General features: G+C 35.5%; 2 protein-coding genes across 5 annotated transcripts; one reads left to right on the top strand and one right to left on the bottom strand.

The window, feature by feature from the left end:
• The first annotated feature begins 9,276 nt into the window (after positions 1-9,276).
• On the top strand, positions 9,277-14,405 carry LOC113748585. Of its 4 annotated transcripts, XM_027292054.1 has the most exons (3): positions 9,277-9,577; positions 13,751-13,845; positions 14,161-14,405. In XM_027292054.1, the coding sequence occupies exons 1-3, from the start codon at positions 9,302-9,304 to the stop codon at positions 14,201-14,203; spliced, it is 414 nt and encodes a 137-aa protein (XP_027147855.1). In that variant the 5' UTR covers positions 9,277-9,301; the 3' UTR covers positions 14,204-14,405. The 4 variants fall into 4 exon arrangements, 2 of the variants coding, with proteins under 2 accessions (XP_027147855.1, XP_027147854.1); XR_003464417.1 differs by lacking the exons at positions 13,751-13,845; positions 14,161-14,405 and adding an exon at positions 12,891-13,670; XR_003464418.1 differs by lacking the exons at positions 13,751-13,845; positions 14,161-14,405 and adding an exon at positions 12,888-13,670.
• Positions 14,406-15,430: 1,025 nt separating this feature from the next.
• On the bottom strand, positions 15,431-17,273 carry LOC113749793. The gene is made up of 2 exons (XM_027293644.1): positions 16,530-17,273; positions 15,431-16,426 (listed from the first exon to the last, which is right to left on the bottom strand). Exons 1-2 carry the CDS (start codon positions 16,887-16,889, stop codon positions 15,797-15,799), a joined length of 990 nt encoding a protein of 329 aa, XP_027149445.1. The 5' UTR covers positions 16,890-17,273; the 3' UTR covers positions 15,431-15,796.
• Positions 17,274-23,191: the final 5,918 nt, after the last annotated feature.

Below are 23,191 nucleotides of genomic sequence, written 5' to 3'. Positions count from 1 at the left end.
AGGGCTCCCTCTTAATGTTAATGTTAATGTTAAATGATCTATTTGAGCGTTGGGTGTTCAAGTGCTATGATTTCCCTGGCTCACGAGAGCACTAAACGAACATTTGATCTCTGAATCATGACATCATCGAAATGATCGAAATGCAACATTGTGAAAAATATTTGTTTAATGATTTTACCGGTTACTCGCTGAGCTTCTAGCTCACCCCAAAAATATTTTATTCCCCTCCACAGGGCTCAAAGCGAAGGAAGGACTTGTTGTGCTTATTCACATGTCTGGATGGCCTATATCTTGTACAGTTTGGATTTGGAATCATTTTATGTATAGTTGGGAATTGTTTCCGCTTCGCTTTTGACATGTAATTTTTGGAGAATTTGATGTAATATTTGAGTTTTATTCTTGTAATTCATTTGAGGATTGTAGTGAACGACTGAGTCCCGGCGAGAGCTGGGCAGGCGGCCCGCCGAACCCTCTGGTTCGCCTTAGGGGGAGGTGGGGCTGTCACATCACACCTTTAAACGACCGGAATACCAAAACACATTAACTTCAGAGATAACATTGACATTGGACATCTGCATGTTCACCCTTAGTACAACCTCAACTAGTTTAACACATAACTACACTTATACAATTCAAACCACAAAGTAAAATCCGAAAATTACAAATTTATTCCTACAGGCCAAAGTTTAGGGTTTGCACATTTTCAGCTTCAAGTGGCAACCCAAAACAAAAGATACATAGACCGATTCGAAACAATATTTACAAAGCCAAAAGCAGTTTTCAACTCTCTTGAATGCCAAAACCTATTAAGGAAAACAAATATCGTGTGGTGAGCTAAACCTCAGTGGTGCCCAAAATATGCAAGCATATAACATAAATAGTAAATAATAACTTCAAGCTTAAATTCAGCAAGTAAAAAAGCGTATAACAGCACAGGGTAGGATACAGGGGCTCTCATGAGCCATTTTCCACGCACTTGATCAAAATTAACCGCAGTTGACCCTCCGTCAACTCTCACTATCTAAAGTCCATGTAGATTTATTTTTTTCTTTCCTTAACATGCTCCAGCCAACTTACTTCCCCACCGGGCCCGCACACCTCACGAGAGAGTTTGGTATTACTCGAGTATATCTTTTTATAAACTAGTCGAGGGATTCACCTAACGACGTCACAACAAGTGGTTACCAAGTCAGGATAAGAGGCCCTCCCACCCTAAGGTGTGGTACGTTCCCCTGCCTGGTAGATTAGTTGACGAGTCCACGCTCCAATCAACAAATTCAAGGTTTTAGTACTTGAGATAGGATAAGAGGCCCTCCCACCCTCAGGTGTGGTACATTTTCCCATTCACTACTTAACTAGTGCAAGCAAGACATTCGAGAAATCATTTCAAGCAAGTCACCACTCGAAAGGACTAGTGCGATAAAGTACACATGCCACTTCGATGGTTCAGGAAAATCACTTTCCAATTATCACATAACAAGTCAAGAAAGCACTTTAACATTTTAGTCATAGAACAAGCACGGACACTCACCAAAAGTGAAGCTCAAAAGTCAAGCTGGGAATCGAAATCCACGCCCTCGCTAAACCCTAGAAAACCAAGTTTTAAAAACTATAAGTTTTACTATACAAACTCTTGGCTTATATATAAAATATTATCTGGTATATAACTAATTTATTTTCTCGAAATAACTCAATATACCTCTTAGAAATTAAAGCTAATAAAGCGATAAAATATTTCGTATGATTTCTTTAAAGATACTTTTCTTTCTAGAGGTGACTAAAAATCAATTTAATTCAAACAAGTATTCGTGTCGAACAAGTTTTCTAAGCCTTTCTTTTTTTTTATAATAATTAAAATCTCATGTTTTTAACAATTTTCCTCAAAACAACTAGCCAGAAATAATTTTACGAAAAACTTAAAGTTTAGAAGTTAATACAATTATTTTCTAAAAGTAATAAAACTAATTTAAGCAAAGAAAAGAATTTTTTTTTTTTTTTTCATACCAACATTCATATCAACCAAAAATCCATTTTTTTTTTTTTAAACCTTGCCGATTTGTTAATTCTTTTCTTTATCTTTTTTTTTTTTAACCAATCAAAAACATTTTACATACGTCAGATACCGCATCTTGACTATAGCCTAGCCTAGCCTATTTGTCCGCTTTACTTTTCTTCGTCGGATTGACGGGACTCCTATCCTATCTAAGCGAATTTCCCCACGCGCCAAACCTGGTAATTGCTCAAAATCTTCATAAATGACGATGCTCTGGAGCTGTCCAGCAACACCCACGTTTGCCAGCCTATCCGCCACCCTGTTTGCCTCTCTATAACAATGCGAAATCTGAGCCGTGTCTGGAACCATACCCCAAATCTGTGACCGCTTTACGAACCTGCCATGGACACTGGACCCTTCGCTGCAGAATCCCTACCAGAACCAGAGAATCTACCTGAATGGCCACACTTGTATATCCCCTTTGCTTGCATAGACGGAGCCCCGTTGCCAGAGCCTGTACTTCAGCCCGTAGACTCGTAGTTTCCCCGAAGGACGCCGAGAACGCAAACAGCGGCACATGGACCAAATAAAATAACTTGATAGTAAGATAAAATAATTCCACAAATCTTGATTTAAAAGTACTCAAATTCAACAGACCAAAACGGACCTCACGATTTCAAATCATTTGCACATTGTATTCCCAGTTGCCAAAATAGCCAAATCACAATTCAAACATCAATTTCACTAGGGTTTCATCAATCATTAGCCCTAGGTCTCAACAGATTCAGTTCCAAACAAAATTCAACAAAGAAAGTCCAAGGTATCAAAACAAACCCAAATCACAACCCATGGACCTTCCAAGTACATTTCAGCCATCCACTTGAACAAATTTCCCAAAAATTAAACTCTTGCAAAAATTACTCAAATGGCCAAGAGCTTCATCAATCATTAGCTCTTGGCATCAAACAAATATTTCTTGCAACCAATCAACTTGAAATTTAACTCAAACATGAAAGAAAATCATAGTTAGCTTACTCACAAATAACTCTAGAATTTCAGATTCCTTTTCTTGTTTCGATAGTCAAGAAAAATCCAGCAATTGCCAATTCAAGACATCCATTAAATCTCCATCTTTTACTTGCTAGCACCACAAAACATATAGCTTATAATCTAATCGACCTAACTAAAACAAGTAATACACAAAACCAGAAAATAATCTCATCAAAAGTCCCAATTAATTCGGCCAGTAATCTTGAACAAAATCCAGCAATATAACAGTTTAATTATAGTGCTTTGCCCCTAATTTCCTTCAATTTTTACTTCAACTCAGCGTGCAAAAAGTGATTAACAAGCTACAAGTAAATTTTAAGCATCCAATATGAAAATCTCAGCTACAAATTCGAAGAAAAACCAATCAAATGTTCAACCATTTCTCTCGGCCGCAAATTTCAGATTCCTTTTCTTTCCTTTTTTTTTTCTATCCACGACTCACATCAACTTCATGCATGATTAAAATAATTAGCTATCTAGCATTTTTTATCCAAACCAAGTGCGGACAACATCAACAACTTAACATTCAACCAGAAATTTATTCAGTCCCACTCGATTAGCTTGCATGCAAGCAGATTCAGTTTTCCTTCAATTTCTGATTTACTCACAGCCAAATAATCTCATGCAAAGCTTAATCATCCAGTGTTTGGTTAGCTAAACACACAACCAAGTGAGAATCAAGCACTTTCCAGCGAATTTTATACCAAAATATCCATACAACTCCCAAAATAACTCCATCGGCTAAGCTGGAAAATTGGTTCAGCAGTCAACCAACTTCCAATAAAAATTTCCAGCCATACACCTGAATCTCCGGCCATACAATTCACATGCAACACCAAATAATTAACTATCTATCAGTTTTTAACTAGCTAAACCCAGAATTAAACTCAGATCATCACAAATTAACAAACTAAAGCTGAAATTCCAGCTCAAACTCTCGGCAGCTTCAATTCCTTCACAACCAGATTTCTTGTAACTTAATTTTCTTTCCAGCCGCACAATTCCCACATGCATGGCCCTAAACAGCTTCATCAACCAATAAACAACTAATCTAAGTCCAGAAATTACCTCAGCTTGAAGCTTAATACACGCGACTGGCAGCTGAAATAATTTTCCCTCTTGGCAGTCCAAAATGCAGCCCGCTAGCTCTTCCTCTCCCTTGCTCAAGCTTGCGACTAGAATGGAGGAAGTTTGGTTCTCAGACTTCACCAGTTCACGGATGGAGTGGATGAACCAGCAAGTCCCTCTCTTCTCTTTCTAGTTTACGGACAGAAAGGAAAACTAAAAGCTCGGCTCTTTCTCTCGGACACTCACTCTCGGCTTGCGGCAGAAAAAGAAATGGAAATGTTATGTTGTAGTGGATTGGAAATGATATTGTAGTGGATTGGAAATGATATAGGGAAGTGTGGTAGTGGAGAAAGGAACCGACGTTATAGTTAGTGGAATGGTGGAATAGATAGGAAGAAAATGGAACCGGCTGGAAATCGGAAGTGTTTGGAATGTTCCATGGCTGCATGGTGAATTTGAAATGGGGAAAGCTATTTCGGTCTTTTAACAACTTGTTCAGACTTCCATTTAAGCTCTCATTAATAAACTAACTTCAAGATTTCACCCTAAATGAAATTTGATAGCTTACTAATATACTAGTCTCGAAAGAAATTTAAACTATCGAGATTCACGTCCTAAGCGTAATTATAAAAAGTTTTGACTCAAAACAACTTCGTCTTAATTCTAACTTCCCGTTAACACCTAACGTTATTAACACTTAGAATTAGCCATTGACATACAAGGAATTAATATTAAAGAAATAAAATAACCTCCATCAAGAAATATTAATTTAACTTGGCAAAATTCAAATAATCCAATATTATGCACAATTAACTTATTCGCGACTTTAGACTTATTATCACATACTTATTTAAAAACCAACAATAACAAAAGTTAGTAAGAATCAAAAATGCAAATGCAACGTGTGTATATATAAATATACATATATATATATTTTTTTCAAGGTTCTCACAATATGTCTTGAGCATCCACTATCTATGAACCACTTTGATTCCTTTACAATGTTCACCAGGTTCACCTACACAGAGATCCACAAGATAATATTTGGTACCCTTTACTTTTTGGATTCTTGAGAGTTAGCATTATGTCTAACCATCCACATGCATCTCATGCCATTTCTCATATTTTTCTTAACATAACAATTGCTTTTTATGTGGGCAAATTGACAACAGAAGCTACACTCAGTTAAAGAATTATTCAAATGAACAGGTTTAATAAATCTGACTTGCCTTTTCCTATGGATAGCAAACTCATTTGCATTGTGATTCAGCCTTATCTGATAAGTACCAAAATGAGGTTTTGCGTCATTCCTTTGAAAACAATTTTGTTTCTTATGTTGAAACATCTAACTAAGACCATCCATTTTTCTTTTCAAGTTACTTTGTTCATTTTTTAGCATGATACAGAAGTTTGTTTTTCTATCAAGTTCAACATGCAAATCATTTTCAATTCTTTTCAGATTCTCATTTTCATTTTTTAGACATTTGTTTTGTCGAAAAAGGCTTGCATTGTCTTGTATCAGAAAGTTAATTTTCTGTTTTAATTTCTTGTTTCTAACATAAGATTCTTTCAAACTGTTGTGCATTTTTTTCAAAAACAAATTAACATCATCATCAGATTCACTATCACTATCAGTTTGAGAGTAACACGTGGTTACCTCTTCATTACCAATGGTCATGAAAGCCACTTGGGCAGATTCCTCTTCTTCTTTGACTTCACTTTCTGAATTGCAGTCATTCCAGGTGATCTGAAAATTGTTGAACTTTGATTTTCGTTCAACCTTGCTCTCCTTCTTTTTCTTCATTGGACACTCATTTGCATAGTGTCTAGGTTGGCCGCATTCAAAACACTTATCAGTTTACTTTTTGTTAAACTCTAGCTTCCATTTGTTTCTCAAGTTGTTAAACTGATTCGAGAAGGAATTACTAGGTCCACCTTTTCTGAATCTTCTCTTGTTGAGTATTCTTTTGAAATCTCGTGTGATGAGTGCAATATCACTATCATTACCTTCCATGTCATCTCCATCCAGGGAGGCTATATTATCTTCATCTTGTGAAGCCTTCAGAGCAATATTCTTTCTCTCCTTTGTGTCTTCTTCTTCCTGCACCTTGGACTTGAGTTTTAGCTCATAAGAAGTCAGTGAATTAATAAGAGATTCAATAGATAAGGTATTTAGATCTTTGGCTTCCTCAATGGCAGTCACTTTACTCTCCCAATCCTTCGATAAGGCATTCAGAATTTTTATATTTTTCTCACCTAGAGAGTAATCCTTCTCAAGCACTTCTAAATCCTTAATAAGATCATTGAATCTACAATACATCTTGTCAATGTTTTCATGAGGTTCCATCTTAAAAGATTCATACTTAGTGACCAGAATGGATTTCTTCTGTTCTCTCATATTCTCACTTCCTTCATGGATTTCTCTAAATTTATCACAAATCTCTTTTACAGATTTGCAGCCCTTGACTCTAATAGACTCATTTAAATCTAAAACACTATATAGTACATTCATCGCCTTGGCATTTAGTGTGAGATGAGTTTTATTTTCAGCAGTCAGCTCATTTCTTGTTTTTGGTCTAGGCCTATTAGTATCTTCATCAATAATAGAAGTATCATATGGACCTTTATTGACAATAAACCACAGTTCAATATCAATAGATTGTAAGAAAATAATCATCCTCTCCTTCCAACTCACATAATTTGATCCATTGAACATTGGAGGTCTGGTGACTGATTGTCCCTCAAAGAACATGGCATTGTTAGTTTTCATTTTTACTCCAAAATCGATTGACCTTAATCTCTAGGAGACCAAACTCTGATACCAATTGTAAGGATCGAGGACAACCTAAGAGGGGGGTGAATTAGGTGGTTTAAAAACTAACCAAGATATGAGTCACTTTTTCTAGAACTTGCCCTATTTTTCTAAAGGACCACACAATGGAGCAATTGATGAATAAGCATAAGTGTTTGGGAGTAGAAGAGATAAACAATTTATATTGCAAAATAGTAAGTAAAAAGATAGAATAGCAAACCAAGTTTCAAACTCCACTTGAGTTTGAATATCACTTTATATAGCAAGCTCCTTCAAGTTGATCAACTTACAATCAATTTCTTGTGTTCAAAGGAAGGATTACTTCCTCCTATCCCCAACCAGCACTTGGTCAAGTAAGGAAGTTTTACTATCACTCGGATAACCCTCACAAAACTACACTACTGAAGAAATTGTAACACACTTGAAAAACTTATCGAAAATTACACAACAAAGAGTATAAATCTTCTTTTTGGAGTATTCTCACGCTTGAATCACTCAAGATCTGATGTAGTCTCAATGTACAAAAATACTTTTTAAGTGGTTGATTTTTCTCTATTTATAAGAGACCAAAAAGTACTTCAATTAATGCTGCTAACGGATAGAAAGCAACTGAAGAGTCAACTAGCCGTTGGTGGTGTCGGACGTCCGATAGGCTGGTTTTTCGCGTCTGATCACAGGCAGTGAGTTCAAGAAGATTTCTTGAAATACTTAGGACGTCCGGTGCTTCAATGCTTTGCGTCCGAAGTGTCGTAACGTTTGTCGGACGTCCGGTACTCAGGTGTTGTACGTCCGAACGAAGTCAGTGAGTTTAGAGAACTCGGCTTATTATTTTCGGACGTCCGAGAGTGAGTTCTTTATGCGTCTGAAGTTACTCGAAAGTTGTCGGATGGCCGATGCAGACTTTTTGTGCGTCCGACACATGCTTCAGCATATGTTAGCCTGTTTTGCTCCAAATCTGAAATCATTTATTTAGGGAATATTAGTAACATCCATTTGTTTTGTAATCATCAAAAGATACGGACTGAGATGAACAAATATAAAGAGTTCATAAATAATATAAATACCATCTAATTTTTGTTTTTAAATAATAAAATTAACACTCAACAAGTTGAATGCAATATTATGAATTCAAAGAAAGAATTATTATTGACTACTTCTATATAGTTTCAAAAATTCAATTGCATCCACATTTAATATTTCATTCGTTTGCCTTTATCTTTTCTTCTTTTCTTGAGAAAGTTTCTACCAATTACAACGATAACTAGGATTAGTTTTTGAAAAAGAAAACAACCATAATATATATAAATATTCAGCCTTGTTAAAAAAATATAATTTTGTACCTCTTTTCTTTATTTAAATTTCAATGTTAGTAGATGTCTTACAATCCAACACTAAAATAGTGAATGAGATAAAAGTCATTTTTTGACTAAGGACCGATGGCAAATAAATAATAGAATAAGAAGATTTATAAACATTTACTCATATTTTTTATTCAATCTAATCATCAGTAGTCACTAATGTTTCAATCACATCTGGAAGTAATTTACTACAAGTCTCATCAATCATTCAAGCATCAACACTAAATACAGATTCTGATGCTATGAAACCTTACTGTATATTCGATCTAATAGTCATAAAATATTAGATTATTTTATAAATTTACCAATAAATATATATATGTTATTTAATTAAATATATACGGATTTGAGTAGGATCTAAGTAGGATCTGGTATGAATTTGGATTTACATATGGATTCTAAAAAATTAGACACTATCCATACCCATGACTCTCTCATAGGGTTTGGGTCTAGGTAGGGTTTAAATTTGAGAAATTAAATCCAAACCCAACCCAAATATATTGAGTTTGGGTTGAATTTGGGTAAGATCCGACATATTGACATGCCTAATAGTGAGTATTGGATATCTTTTTTTTTTCTTTCTCCAATTTTTTTTGCTAAATAGGAGGTTTTGAATTTAGTATCTTATACTTACAATTCCTTTCATTTTACCATCCAACTCAACTCTTCATCCTTTCCTACTCCAATTTAAGGAAATATGCATTCAATATTTTTTTTATTTCCCTCTCATATCATATTTCAATAAAGAAAGAATGGAAATGTTATACTTTACCTTCCTTTATTCTCCACTAATTCCCATCTCTCTTTTTCTTGTTTTATTTAAGTGAGTCTCCAAATTTTACATCGAGTAAATTGAAGATGAAATAATTAATTACGGACCTCCTTGCCACATAGGTAATATCTTACCGGCTAAGTTGGGTTCTAGCGGACAATCACGATGACGCCCAAGTCCAACTAGTATTCTAATAACAACCTCCCCACTACTCCCTTAACTTTCCGCGTCCCTTCGCCCAACTTCATATGCTTCAGAAGGTTCCCCAGAACACATTTGCATATAGAGTCTCTACTCTCTTACGCTCCCTTGTCCATCTCGTATGGATGCTACAGCTCCCACAAGTGCTTATTCTGCTACCACTGCTTCTAACTCCGGAAATCGTCCTCAATCATCAACCCCAGTTCGCTACTTCCGTTGCTCTTGCTTCAGGCGCTGCTGTCGCTGCTTCTGCTGCTTCTACTCCTTCCCTTAATCACAAATCAATTGAGAAAACTCTGATTCTTGATCTTTCTGCCTTTAAGGTTTGTCTGGGACATGTTTTAAGATACTTGAATTTCGATATTCTTCTTGTTAATTCTATAATTTGTGATTGATCCTTGATGAATCATGAGCTAGATTATTCATGTATGTCATAAGCAGTCTCTCTATTTGGTAATTCAGTACATAATTGTTAACATGCTTGTATCTTCACTTGGATCAAGCTGTTCGTTTTATCATCTCCAACAAACCCCCCCCCCCCCCCAAAAAAATGCTTGTATCTTCACTTGGATCAAGCTGTTCGTTTTGATCATCTCCAACCCCCCCCCCCCAACAAAAACAACAAAAAAATATTACTTTGGCATCATTTATTATTTAAACGTTTCTATAACATGATCTGCTTCAATTAAAATTGATAGATTGGCATAACTGGGGCCTTTGAATTTTCTTGAGGCTAATATCATTTGATTTACCATGCCAAGATGTGGGGTCGTAAGTGTAGAAGATACATAGGTAGCCTATTGCAATTAGCCTTTAAGTTTTTTTTTAATTGGAGTTTGTGAATATTTATCTAGTAATTGTACAAGCCAAGACAATCAAATTCTTGAAATCAAGTGTCTTGATGACAAGTATAGTAGGATTTATGAATGTAAGAAAGTTTGGACTTTAGCTTCTTCAACAATGTGTCTTTTGAACAGGTTCTAAAGTACCTTTCATCATTCTTAGAGCATGATTTTGGCTTAGAATGGATATATTGCTAGTTTTGTAATGCTTTCTTGTTTGCATATTATTCTGGGCCACTGATCTTCTGTCATTGACTTCATTGAAGTCTTTGGCTTGTAATTCTTGGTGGCTTAGGGAAGCTTAAGTTGTATACTCTGTTCAATTTGGTTGAATTTGGAACTATTTTCATATGAAGACTGCTATGGTTTAGTTCAATTCAATATGTTTGTCATTCAATTCTGGTAGGCACACTTAGTATTTAAGTGTATAGTATTGTGTGGTGTTTTAGGACCTTTCTTTGGTGCAAAACCATTGTACCGTTTGGATTTTATTCCTTGGTCATTAGGGCTTTTAAATTTGAACCATCATTCTATTTTATGCTGCTGAATTGCCAAGTTCCATAGGTTTCCTGGACCAAGTAGGCTTTTTATGTATGGTGATATTTTGTGATAGGGTGCATGACTTGGGTGGAGGTTTGGAGAGAAAGAAATACTACTGCATGATTAAAGTGTAGTTTTTTAGGCCCAGAACAACCTTGATTATGGGCTAATCAAGAACAAAACCTTGAAGTTCTATCGGAGAGCTCAAAGAAAGGCAATTTGATTTAATTACAACACAGCTGAACATGAGAATTTATGCAAGTTTTTCCTTCAGTAGAATCCTAATCTAATTAATGATTTTGTGCTTCTTATCCTTACTACTAAATTTATCGTAAATTCCTTGTCTCTCAATTCTTATTCTTCTAACTTATGGCTACTGGACTTGTACCTGTTGTCATATGTATTAGAATTACCTTCATCAGTTCTCCTAGGGTTGGAGATAAACTGTCTTAAATCTTATATTTTTATCCACTATCAGAAGGATGCCCAAACAAGCCTTCCCCATACCTTCTTCTTTTTCCACTTACATTTGTAAGCATCTAAAACTGAGTATTTTTCAGCTTCTCCAAATTGTGAAAAACTTATATCCTGGCAAACAAATTTCAGAACTAATTCTTGTTCTTCTTTGGTTGACCTTATCATAAGAGGCGTTACATATCCACTATTTCTTTTTTTAGTATGCAGTACTTTGAGGTCTGGTGAATAACAAAATGATGTTACTCAATATAAGTAGATGATTATGTTAAAATGAGCTAGGTTAGAGTATAAAATCACTGTGCTTCCCTATCATGTTTCCCATCAACAATTAAGGATCTTGACCCCCTCCCTAGACTGTTGAGACAAAGGTCAGAAGGGTGGCTTGGGTCCTTATGAATCCATGCAGTAGAAAGTCAACTCTTCAGGAAAGCAGGTAGTAACACAAGTCTTTGAAATTATTTTAGGAGGTGGCCTCTTATCTGTGCCAGGGGAAAGCCATTTATGTTTAGCTTGATAAGCAGAAAAATACAATTCTCAGTATTCACAAGATAAATTTTGTACCCAAGTGAAGAGCAAAATCTTTTATTCTGTCTGGGAAAAGCGCAATCATAGTCTTTTCTGTCCCATTGTGCTGAACTCCTTTTACAAATAAGGGACAATCCAAACTTGGATGCAAGCCCCTATTTGTAAGCATAAACTCCATATGAGAAGAGGAACTTGTATTTTTTTTTTTTTTTAAATTCTTAATTGACTTCACTTCATTATGAAAGAAGACAGGAGAGGCCTCGGTAAGACAATGATAATATTCTGAAGTAGTTGTTGACCCGCACTCTTACATTGTTTCACGAGCATACTTTACATACAGACGGATTTGTACAATGAATAATACTTCTGGATCGCACATATACCAAAGATTCAAATAAAGCTATCTTCTAAAGTTGAGAGCTATGATGTATTGATTGTGTAAAAGTTATACCAAACAGAAGTTATGCTGAGTAATGACAATTTTTTAATTAACTGTAATTCAAGGTCACTTATGCATCTACTTGTCTATTTATATCATTATATGTTTATTGGGAGCAAACTTCTCTGGTCCTCTTAACAACCTCCCAACCTGGAAAATATGTGTGTGTGTGTGTGTGTGAAGCATAAAATACCTCATCTGTTCTGATGTGTCCTTACCATTGGTGTTCTTTCTCTTGCTTATTAAAATTGGTGTCCGGGCAAAGGAAATGATGGAGTAACTCTCTGTGATGCTTTGTGGTTGTTAATATTTCAAGTCTTAAGGAAGTAAACTGGCATCAGTAATTTATCTGTGACTCTGTCCTACACAATAATTATGTTTTGCTGACTTTGTCCGTCTTATATTTATGAATCATCGCTGTGGTTGTGTAATTTGGTTGTTTGCATGCAAGTTACAGGATTTGCTTCACTTTCCTGTTGTCTTTTCTGCTTAAAGAGAGGCGATGACATACAATAGATAGAGCTATACATAAGCTTGGTTGTCTCCAGACAAACATGATAGTGACAGGTTCTGGGGGCAATCTTATCTACCAAATGGTCAAATAATTTATGTATCAAAAACTAGAAAACCCAGAACAAGCCCATTTCTGGTATTCATTTTGGGATCTGCTTTTCTTGAGGCTTGCTAGACTTGTTTCTATTTTGCTATTGTTGCTTGATGAACAAAATGAAAAATTCTTCTTGTTTGTTTTTCTCTAGTAAATGTAAACCAACTTGACTTTCCCTCTTTTGGATTGTTGTTTGCTATTAGCAGCTTTGGTGCTGAAATTGCTGGGAGTTGGTTTCACTAGTTAAGCCACACTTCGGAGAGGAAGAATAATGTTCTTATTCAAAGTTCTAGTTTTTGATATACTGTATTCATGCTCATCTAATTGCTCATATAGCATTTGAATTATGTTGATAGTGGCACATTGAATTCCAGTGATGCCTTGAGGATGGTAAAATGCTGTTTTTGCACCACTTTTGCATAATCAGTACCAGAGAAGCTCACTACGCTGCAAGTATGCGAGGCGTCTCTTGACACATTGAATTCCAGTGATGCCTTGAGGATGGTAAAATGCTGATTTTGCACCACTTTTGCATAATCAGTACCAGAGAAGCTCACTACGCTGCAAGTATGCGAGGCGTCTGCATCAAGACTACATAGATGGCGTAAAAATTTATCTAAGCGGCAGGATTGGCAGTCTTATGTGTTTCTCTTCCATTAGACATCTAAAAATGTATTTAAAAAACCATATATAACATGTAATCTTGCTTTTTGTGGATCAGAGATTACTACCATTGTAAAGGTTACCTGCTTAGTTTCCTTCTATGCATCATGTATGAAGTTGTCAGGCCCCAGTTTAGGCATTTGGCCGTGATTGAAATTGTCAACATGTTAGATGCATAGGATAGCAGCTATTATTTTTCAAATTTGTCCTCCTTCAATTCACCATATAGTTGCTACAAGTTTTCTGTTACACCTACAAGTTGTAAACAAGTCTGCATATTCTCTAGAACACGATGAATACAATTACCAATGAGAATTTCCTTCTGACAGCGGAAGAACTCGTCTTACAAAAATCAAAGTTTCTGTCTATATCAGTCAGTAAACTTGCATAGCCGCTTTTGCAGGATCAGGGAGAAGTACTTTCAACAGTTCTTTTGCCACTTGCTATACTTGGAATTTACGGTTACTTGCCTTCTGATCTTGATGCGTGGTCTTTCAGGTATCTTGAGTTCAAATCTTTGTTGGTAAGAGCGCATATTGGAGATTGGGAGTATAAAATAGGCTAAATTAATCCTGCTTTAAACTGGTTATAGCAGGTATATTGTGTTTTTTGTTTAGAAAGTTAAAATTTGTCATGGTCCAAGGACTTGGTTGGTGTTTTGTTGGACCATACTAAAAATGTTGCTAGACAACTAGCACCAAGCATTCTTTGCACTTGTTCTTCGTCATTATCTTTCTCTGACTCTATTATTGTGCATTTCAACAGTAGCTTTCTTAAATTGATAAGCTTTGAATTAGGTAAATTTTTTTTTAGGGAGGCGCAGCATGAATTTGCGGCAAGGGACAAAAAAGCATGAGATCTGGTCAGAAGGCTGGAGAAAGAGACTAAAATATGATTTTATCTGTTCGCTTTTTTGGTTGTTCCCACCCAAAATGGAGGAAGAAATTGGCAGCAGACTAAATCTTCTTGGAGTGACTTTTGAGAGACATGTTTGTCAGGCTGTAAGGGGATGAATATTGAGAAGCTATCCAGATTCAAGTCCCTTTAAAGGGTATGGACCAAAGAAAAAGTTTACGTTATACTGGTCAAGATTTTATTTCTTTGTTTTATAATAAGTTCTTTATCCTCACTTACCTTAGTAAAAACCGAAAATAAAAAGGCCTAATCCCAACTATCAAATTCTTCATTTAGTGAATAAAGAAGCCCCTTAGGCAAACATTTAGTGAAAAACAAAGCAAAATCAGACAAAAGCTTCCAAGTGGAAAGACAGATACTGCTACTTTTGAGTTTTGTCAAGTAAAGCAAAAACCAGGAATCTAACATTAAGAGTGCCTTCTGCTGTCCTATAAACACTTTTCATCATTCCTGCTGGTTTACTGGAATGAGGAATCATTAGTCATTTACTGCAAGTTACTGGTCTAAGAATTTTATTGAATTGAGTTGAGTAAAAATTTAGAAAGAAATGGAACAAAAGATGCATATAATAGGGCAAAAAATTTCAACAGCCATTAAACTATTATCTGCGTCTACTTTGACTATGAACTAATTTTTCGTTTCAAATTAGCCACTTAATTAACTAATCAGCACACTTGTTACCATTTTGTCGATTATTGCTTTTAATTAACAAAATAATCAAAAATGTGTTTTAACAAAAAAAATACCTACGATGCACAAACAGATTTACCCTTACGTTTTGACATGCATTCTAATTATTTTGTAAATTAAGAAAAATAATTAATGAAATGGTCACGGATGTACTGATTAGTTAATTTAGTAGCTAATTTGTGACCAAAATATTGTTTGATGGTCAAAAAGAAATGCGAGCAATAATTTACTGCCGCTGAAATGTTTGGGCCGCATAAAATAATATTTGACTACTGATATTAACAGTTAAACGTTGCTGCCACTATTTATAGTAACAAAAGAAACTTCCATTCTTTTTAACCTCTCTTCTTTACTGTCCGTTTGAACATCGATTCTTGCATTACAGCTACCTGAGGTCAAGTCAAAGTCATACCACAAAAATGAAAGTAAATAAATAATTGAACAAGAGAAGAAACAATTCATGTGGTCAAACCCTTTCTCTTCTTTTTAGTACACAAACTTTTCGTGACCAATGGAGTCTCATACACTAATTATCTAGAGCTGTTACATTATCTTTTTCCTCCAAAATTTTCCTCTTTGGGTTCTTACCTTAGGAGTATATCTGCAGCAGTTCTCACCAAAAACCAGAATCCGGCAGAGGAGACGGGCGAGGGTTGGTTGTCTTAGGACATACAAAGAGTGAAAGTTACACCAAACAAAAACAAGAATAAAATTAAAAATTAAAAAAAAGTACAACCATCCAACTCATTTCTCCTACTTGTAACTTTTTTCTGTTTCTTTTTTTTTTTTTTTACCCTGGGGTTAAAATGTTTTCTTTTTTTAGGAATAAACTTTTCTTTTTCCCCTACCTATGGTGACTACAGAAGTCCAAAAGCTTCTTCCTTCCTTCAACAATTTCATCAAAGAAATCATCAAGTTGTCCAACAATATTCTCAGTCCCGGATCTCAGAACACCAAAACAATCCCTCAGATTCTCCACTCTTTCTGTTATCCCATGTTCTGATTCCCAGTCCACCACTCCTACCCCTTGGGAGCACCTCCTTTCCAACTCCACTCTCAGCTCTTCCATGGCTGCCTTTGATCTTCGAAATTCATACAGCAAAATCCCCGGTCGGCCATTGATCTGATTGATTTCTGCTGCAACCCTTTGATGCAATCTTGCTGTTGAGATCATCAAGGCTGATCCAAAGAACAAACATCCCCCGCCTTCATATCCTCCTCCTCTGAGGAAATCAGATTCTTGAGGCCAACAGTAGACCAGTCCATAGAGCAAGATCATCAGCAGAAGTGAACTAACATTTCTCATTGCATAAAGAACTCCTCTGAAACCATTGAATCCATTTAGCTTTGATTCAACACAGCCTTTCTCATCAAAACGTAACGAAAGTGGCTCAATTCTAGTCTCCATCAAAGCCCTGTTATCTTCCTCCAGTCCTACTGTTTCTCTTCTGCAACCACTGATTGCTCTGATTACCTGTTTCAAGAATTCAGTTATATACCTTCTCGAAACATGATGATCACAAAATTATATTCAATTAACTAATCTAAGAAGAAAGAATTCAAAACTACAATCTTACTTGACGGTTGACTTGTGGGCTGAGGAAGGGATGATTTTCAAGTGATGAATTGATGTTAAGGCCAGCAGCATAGTAATTTTCCATGCCTGATATGCCAGACTTGAGGACATGACAGACTTCCCAAAGCTTAGAGCTTTCATCCATGTACTCATCAAGCCACTTTTCACCAACAGGCAAGTGAAGCTTTTGAACAAGGAGGATCAAATGAGTGTGGGATGATCTGAGAAGGGTTAGAACTCGCTGAAGGAATTGAATAGACAAGAAGTTATTGGAGAGGAAATATCTCTCAAGATCATCAATACCTCTGGTTAGGAAGGAGTAGAATCCATTGACAGAGTTGGTGGAAGAAGGATCCATCATAGTAATTAGAAAGGGATGAGTAACCAGTTAGTGGAACAGAAAAGGAAAAGGAGTTCCAAGTCCTAAATTTGGACTGGAGGAAAAAGGTTATATAAGAGGAGATTTGAACTTGTACGAGAGAAGGGAGAAAAAAGTGAAAGAATGGACGGAGGAGGGAATATCTTAGAAGCTCAGATTTCTAAGGTTTTGAAAAGGATTGTTGGGAGCAATGATGGGTGTTTCCTATAGAGGGGAAAGGATGATTGGTAATCTGCCATTTTCATTGTTAAATGGGCAGAAAGGAAGGGAAAGAAGGAGAAGAAAAGGAAAGGAAATACACTACTCCTACTTACTAGCCACAAAAAGGTGGAATGAGAGAGTGAAACAAGGGGAAACTCAAGAAGTATGATCCTCATTGGAGTGCTGTGGAGCAAGCTCTCTTCCAATTTATTCCTTTTTCCCCTTTCTTGGTTTTTCCTTTATAGCCTTGGCTTTACTATCCTAGTACATGCCAGCACTTTCAAAGTTCCAAGGGGAATTGTTTTGTTTGAATGCTACAAAACTGATAGTACTATTACTACTAATCAAAGATAATATAAATATTCAGGGAAAGGAAAAAAAAGAAAGCAAGTGCTAGTGATTTTTGAGTTGTGAACTTCTTTTTTGTTTTAGCTTATTGGCAATGTCCTATGATGTTAAATTCAATTCTTGGGTTGTAAAATGTTTGACTAGATTGACTAAGATTGTGCTCTTCCAGTGTATTACTAAAACTAAAAATTCTTCTCTTTTGGTTTCAGTGCTCTTTGGTTTCTTCTTTCCTCTTTTTCTTCCTCGAGCAACTGACTTTGTTCCTTTACTTCCCATCTATTCTATTGAAGTTTGTGGATTTGTTTCTCCCAGAAATCTTCTATTCTCTTTGTTTTATGTTTTTCTTCTTTTTTGGAGGAACTTGAAATGATGGGATTCTTTGTATTTGTAGTGTATCTTTTCCTTTCCACCAAGCAAAATCAGTCTTTTTAGGCCATTCAAAATGTCTAACAATTTTCAAGGTCTTCATCTCCCAATCCTTCTCAATTTATTCTTGCTGACAATTGATCATGGTCCCTGTATACCTTATTTCCAGCAAATCACACATGTGATGAGATCGACTATATTCACTTAGCATTAGTTTAGTGGTCCTTAACATTTATCAATCGTCTTTTGGGTCCAAATCATTTATTCAGCAACAATTCTGGTATTTTAAGCTAGGAATTACTAAACTGTACTTGGTGACTAAGATTTTCATTTTGCATTAGATAGCTCCATCTGTTCCTTTTTTTTTTTAGCTCTTATAGTGATTTCTTTTTCCTTGATTTTTCACGTAGTAGTAAAGATAAATGTGCTAATGTGTCTAACTTTACATAGCTGTTCAGTGATGATAGGGACCAAGAAACTTACTAAGGATTTGGATCTATCTTTAAGGATGCGCTAATGTATCTATCTTTAATTGGGCATTGGGGTTAATGGATTTTTTTTTTTTACATTTACTGCCATTGGTTTTATACTGGAGTGCTCGTGGGTTTTTGGAGAATGGGACGCTTTAAGAGTATGTTGGTCTTTTTAGATCTCATTGGAAAGTGAACATGAACTATGGTCCATTATTTAAGGGCATTGATTTGGGCGCTTTCAACTTTGCTTTGCTCGACAGACCACCCACAGCTGATTCTAGTATTAAGGATGAGATCGTCCCTTCATTCTTTTGCGTATGCATGTAGCTTCTCTTTAGACTGTATTATAGACTTTATATAGTAATTGCCACATACTAATATTTCTAAAACAAGGTTTAGGAATTAGTTTAGTAGTTGTGCTGGAAAAGTACGTGGTCCCTCCACCTAGAATGATCATAGAAAATAAGTTGTTATAATGGGGAGAAGTAGATTGCAATAGTAATTCTACTATAGGCCATGCCCACTAAGATTTACAAGGCTAATTAAATACACATGGCACTAGCAAACAATTAAAATTTTCAAAAAATAATGGTCCATAACAAAAACCATAGCATTTAGAAAATTGTTTTGATGGACCATGGAAGTACCACATAAGTACATAATGAAAAGGGCTTACTACCAATATTTGGAGTTAATTGCATTTTGCTCCCTAATGTTATTTTTTAAGCACTTGAACCCTTTAACTTACAGTTAAAGCTAATCGTTTAGTTAAGAAACACAGATACCTTTGAATTAACAATTGCTGTTTACTCCTATGAGTTATAACTCTAGTTACAGTTGGTCCCCGCTCCCGGTAGAATTTTATACAAATTTTACCTCTTAATTCATGTTTAAGAGTATAATTTATTATTGATATTCTACTTATTTTCATGTTTCATTTTTTTCCTTTTATTTCTTTTCTATCTCTCCCTTTTCTGTTTTTGTATTTCCCTAACTTTCTCTGATTCTCTTTTGCCAAGACTAAGCAATATATTATTAATCACAAAATGTAATTATCGTAGATGTACATGTTAAATATATTATTAATCACAATATGTAATTATTAGAATACTTTGTCAATCAAGCAAATATATTTTATTATACTGTAAAGTTTAGTTTTTCTTGAATTCTCTATCTTGCTCTATTAATTGTTAGAGATTGTTTATTTGATATTTTCCACCACTAGTATTAGCTTTATTGTAGGTTATAATTAGTTTTTGCTTGCATTACATACCATATATAATTTAGAAAGTAAAAATATTTAGATACAAATATGAAAGTCATAGCTTGTGACTGATTAATGGTTAACAGTGATATAACAGCTTAAAAGTGGTAAAAGGAAATTTGAAGAAATAGAAAAAGGTAAAATAAGAGAAAGAAGAAATAAAAAGCGAAAAAGGAGAGGAATAAAGAAGAAAAAATAATTAAAATAGCAAGGCTAAACCACGTCTTAAATCTTTTTTTCTGTTTTTTTTGGGGGGGGGGGGGGGGGGGTGAGGAAGTGCAACTAACGTCATATTCAAGGCATTATACTGCAACATAACATTTTCTTATGACTGGAAATGAGAGCAACTTCGAAAATTTGGACATCATTTAATGGACAAACATGATTTTGGCCGAAAAAGAGAGCAAAGTTCTTAAACAATACTATTAGGAAGCAATGTACAACTGATATCAAACATTAAGGGGGGACTTACTGCATTAAAACCTAGTGATATTTGTTCAAGCAAATATGATCCACATACACTTTCTAGTCAATCGGACTTGAAACCGCGGTCACTACGCAAACTCTGATGGAAGCTATTTGGGTTCCTAGACCTTTTAATTCTCCTCTTCAAATGCTAGTAATGGTTCTTGATCATCTCACAGGTTATGTGATCCTCCATCCTTTGTAATTACTGCCCATAATGTGGATCTCCATTTGGAATAATAAAATTTTGCATTTGTATTATGCAAAAAAAAAAAAAACTCTAATGCGCCATGTCAATGAACATTTGTCTATTTATGCTTGTACTACTTGAATTATAGGCTACTACATTTCACAAATTGCCGAAAATACAAACCCAATGGCTCAAACACAAACCAAATTATTAGATGCTGGAGCGAGTTTGGTTTAATTGGATTTATCTAAAATTAATTGATAATTTATTAAGCCAAATATGGAAAACATTTACTGTTTGTTAAAGTTTTGAACTGCATCTAAACTCAACTAGATAATATAAAGTTGAAAATGTACATCTAAAGAATTCACATTACTTCAGTCTTACTCAAATTTGATTCAATAAAAACTCAAATTAGGTTGGCTCAAAAAGTAAAAAAGCTAAAGCTTGTTGATGCACGATCTACGTAGATATTTGGTCAAAACAAAATTTCCTCTTCATTTTGACAAAAGATTGTGTTAGAATTCTGATTCTGAACGATCTGATGCTTTCACTGAAAGATATTTTTTTGATAAAAAGAGAATTTTCATTATTAAGATTTTTGGAAATTGTCTAATAGCAATTGATTGACAAAAGTAGAGGGAGAATTCCAGAGGGATTCAACAGAATCAGAAAATTTGCAATAGAGAGCCAATTCATGAGCCATTTTGTTTACATCCCTAGGAAACCAATTTATATCAATAGATCTACTATCTATGAAACATATACGAAAATCATCAATCATAGGCCCAATAACAGAAATGGCACCCTCTATATAGCGCACAAGTTGTATGATTTCCAACGCATTACTCTTCAATAGTTAAATGGGGGATCAATAAGTTCTTTACTATGAATACAGCTTCCCTAGCAGCAGTTGCCTCAGCCACCTCCGGAGTGACAGCACGACAGAATTGCTTGGAAAGGCAAGCAATGAAATTGCCACTATGATCCCTGATAACAACTCCTATGCCATAAATGTCTTTAGCCTTGGAAACAGCGGCATCAATTTTTATCTTAAAATTATTTGTTGCTGGAGAAGACCACCGAGCTGTTTTACCAAAAGACTTACTTCATTAATGACCAAACGAGATTAAATTCCAATTATTCTGTCCAAGATTTGGGTTTGCATTCATTCTTCATCAGAAAAGAAATTGAGTTACTTTGAGAACTCTACAGAAATTTAGTTTCCAAGAAATTGGGTATGCATTCATTCATTTAGTTTCCAAAAGAGAAACAACTTTTGGTTCAACTACAGCCTACCGCATGAAAATGTTATTAAGAATTTTTTTTTTTTACAACGGATCTTCTGTCCCACACCCCGTACCACTTTCTGTCCCATATTTTATTATATTGCTATTTTTCCTTCATAAACATCATGCCCCCATTTGGAAGGTGAGTTTTTGGAGTGTTTGTATAAAACTTTGCTGTAGATCACTGTAGAACTTGTAGAAAAACTTTTGCGAGATGAAAAAACTTTTTTCCCTTTTCCTTTTCTTTCTTTCTTTTTCTTTTTTCTTTTTTTTTTTCTTTCTTTCTTTTTTCTTTTCCTTCCTCCCTTCCTGCTTCTTCTCTCTTCCCCTTCCCCCTCCCCTGTTCCCTCTCCCGAAACTGCCAATGAAGCAGCAACTTTCTTTCTTTTTCTTTTTTTTGCTTTTTTTCTCAACTGCTTCATCTGCCTGCCACCCCTCCCTCTCCCTCCCCGCCACCCTCTTCTCCGCTCTCTCCACCGCCACCCCCCTCTGCCCCGCACCCTTTCCTCCCCTCTGCCCGCACCCTCCCTCTCCCTCCCCCCCACCCCTCCCTCTCCTTCCCCGCCACCCTCTCCTCCCCTCTCCCATCCCTTCCCTCGCCCGTCTCTGCAAAGAAGACCGGCACTTGAGTTTTGCAGGCAACAGAAACAATTTTTTTTTTCCAATTTTCCCTCTACCTCTCCTCCCTCTTCTCTCCTTCTCTTGCCTGCAGATGAAGAGGTGGTGGCGGCGACGGAGGTGGTGGTGGGTTGGGGTGGAGGAGGAAGAAGAAGAAAAGGGGAAGGGAATTTTTTTTTTTTTTGTGTTTTGGATATTTTAAGTGTGTAGGTTAAAAACTTTGATAAGTTTTTTGGGGTTCCTGTAGCAAAAGTTGTTAAAAAACTAGTATATACAAACTTGCCTAAAAACCAAGGTTCCAAACAGGGCCCATGTTTTAATTCTTTTTTTGTTTCCTTAAGATCCAATAACTATTAATTGAGTAATTCACAAAATTTAACAAACTCAAAAAATCAAAATGCATAAAAAATGAGATTTTTTATGAATTTTCTGCTGTATTTTTTAATTTTCTATTATATATTGCTTTTTTGAATCTGTTGTATTTATTTTTTACTTAATTAATAGTTATTGAATCTTAAGGAAACAAAAAAGAATTAAAACATGATGTTTATGTAGGAAAAATAGCAATATAATAAAAAGTGGGACAGAGAGTGGCACAGGGTATGTAACAGAAGATCCGTTGCAATTTTTTTTTGTCTTTTCAAAGGCATGATGTACACGTATAACAAATAAACCAAAGCTGGAATGGTTGTCATGAGTGCCCTCAAATAATCTCTTTTTCAATTAACAACTTTAATACTTTCCAACATGAAAAGGAACAGTAACAAAATAAAGAAATACCAAATACAAATTTTATTAGCTTTCAACTTTCTTAAAAAATAATTTTCAAGCAGCGAATGTGTGGGATTTAAGAAGTGAAGAGGAGGAAAAAAGATTTAACTTTTAGCTTGTCTAAATGTTATAAGCGTGCGCGCGCACACACACATATGTTAACCCCTTATCACCATGGAGAAAAAATAGGGCTCTTTGGGCGAGTTGAAATAGGTAAAATGGTACTCATTATGGAATTGATTAACACTATTGCCAAAGTTTGTGGCGATTTATCCGTATTTGGTAGAGTGAGTGAGTGT

Source organism: Coffea eugenioides, chromosome 10 (assembly GCF_003713205.1).
Source record: "Coffea eugenioides isolate CCC68of chromosome 10, Ceug_1.0, whole genome shotgun sequence".
NCBI lineage: Eukaryota > Viridiplantae > Streptophyta > Magnoliopsida > Gentianales > Rubiaceae > Coffea > Coffea eugenioides.
Note: the sequence above shows the minus strand (reverse complement) of the source record. Positions and strands in the feature narration are given on the sequence as shown.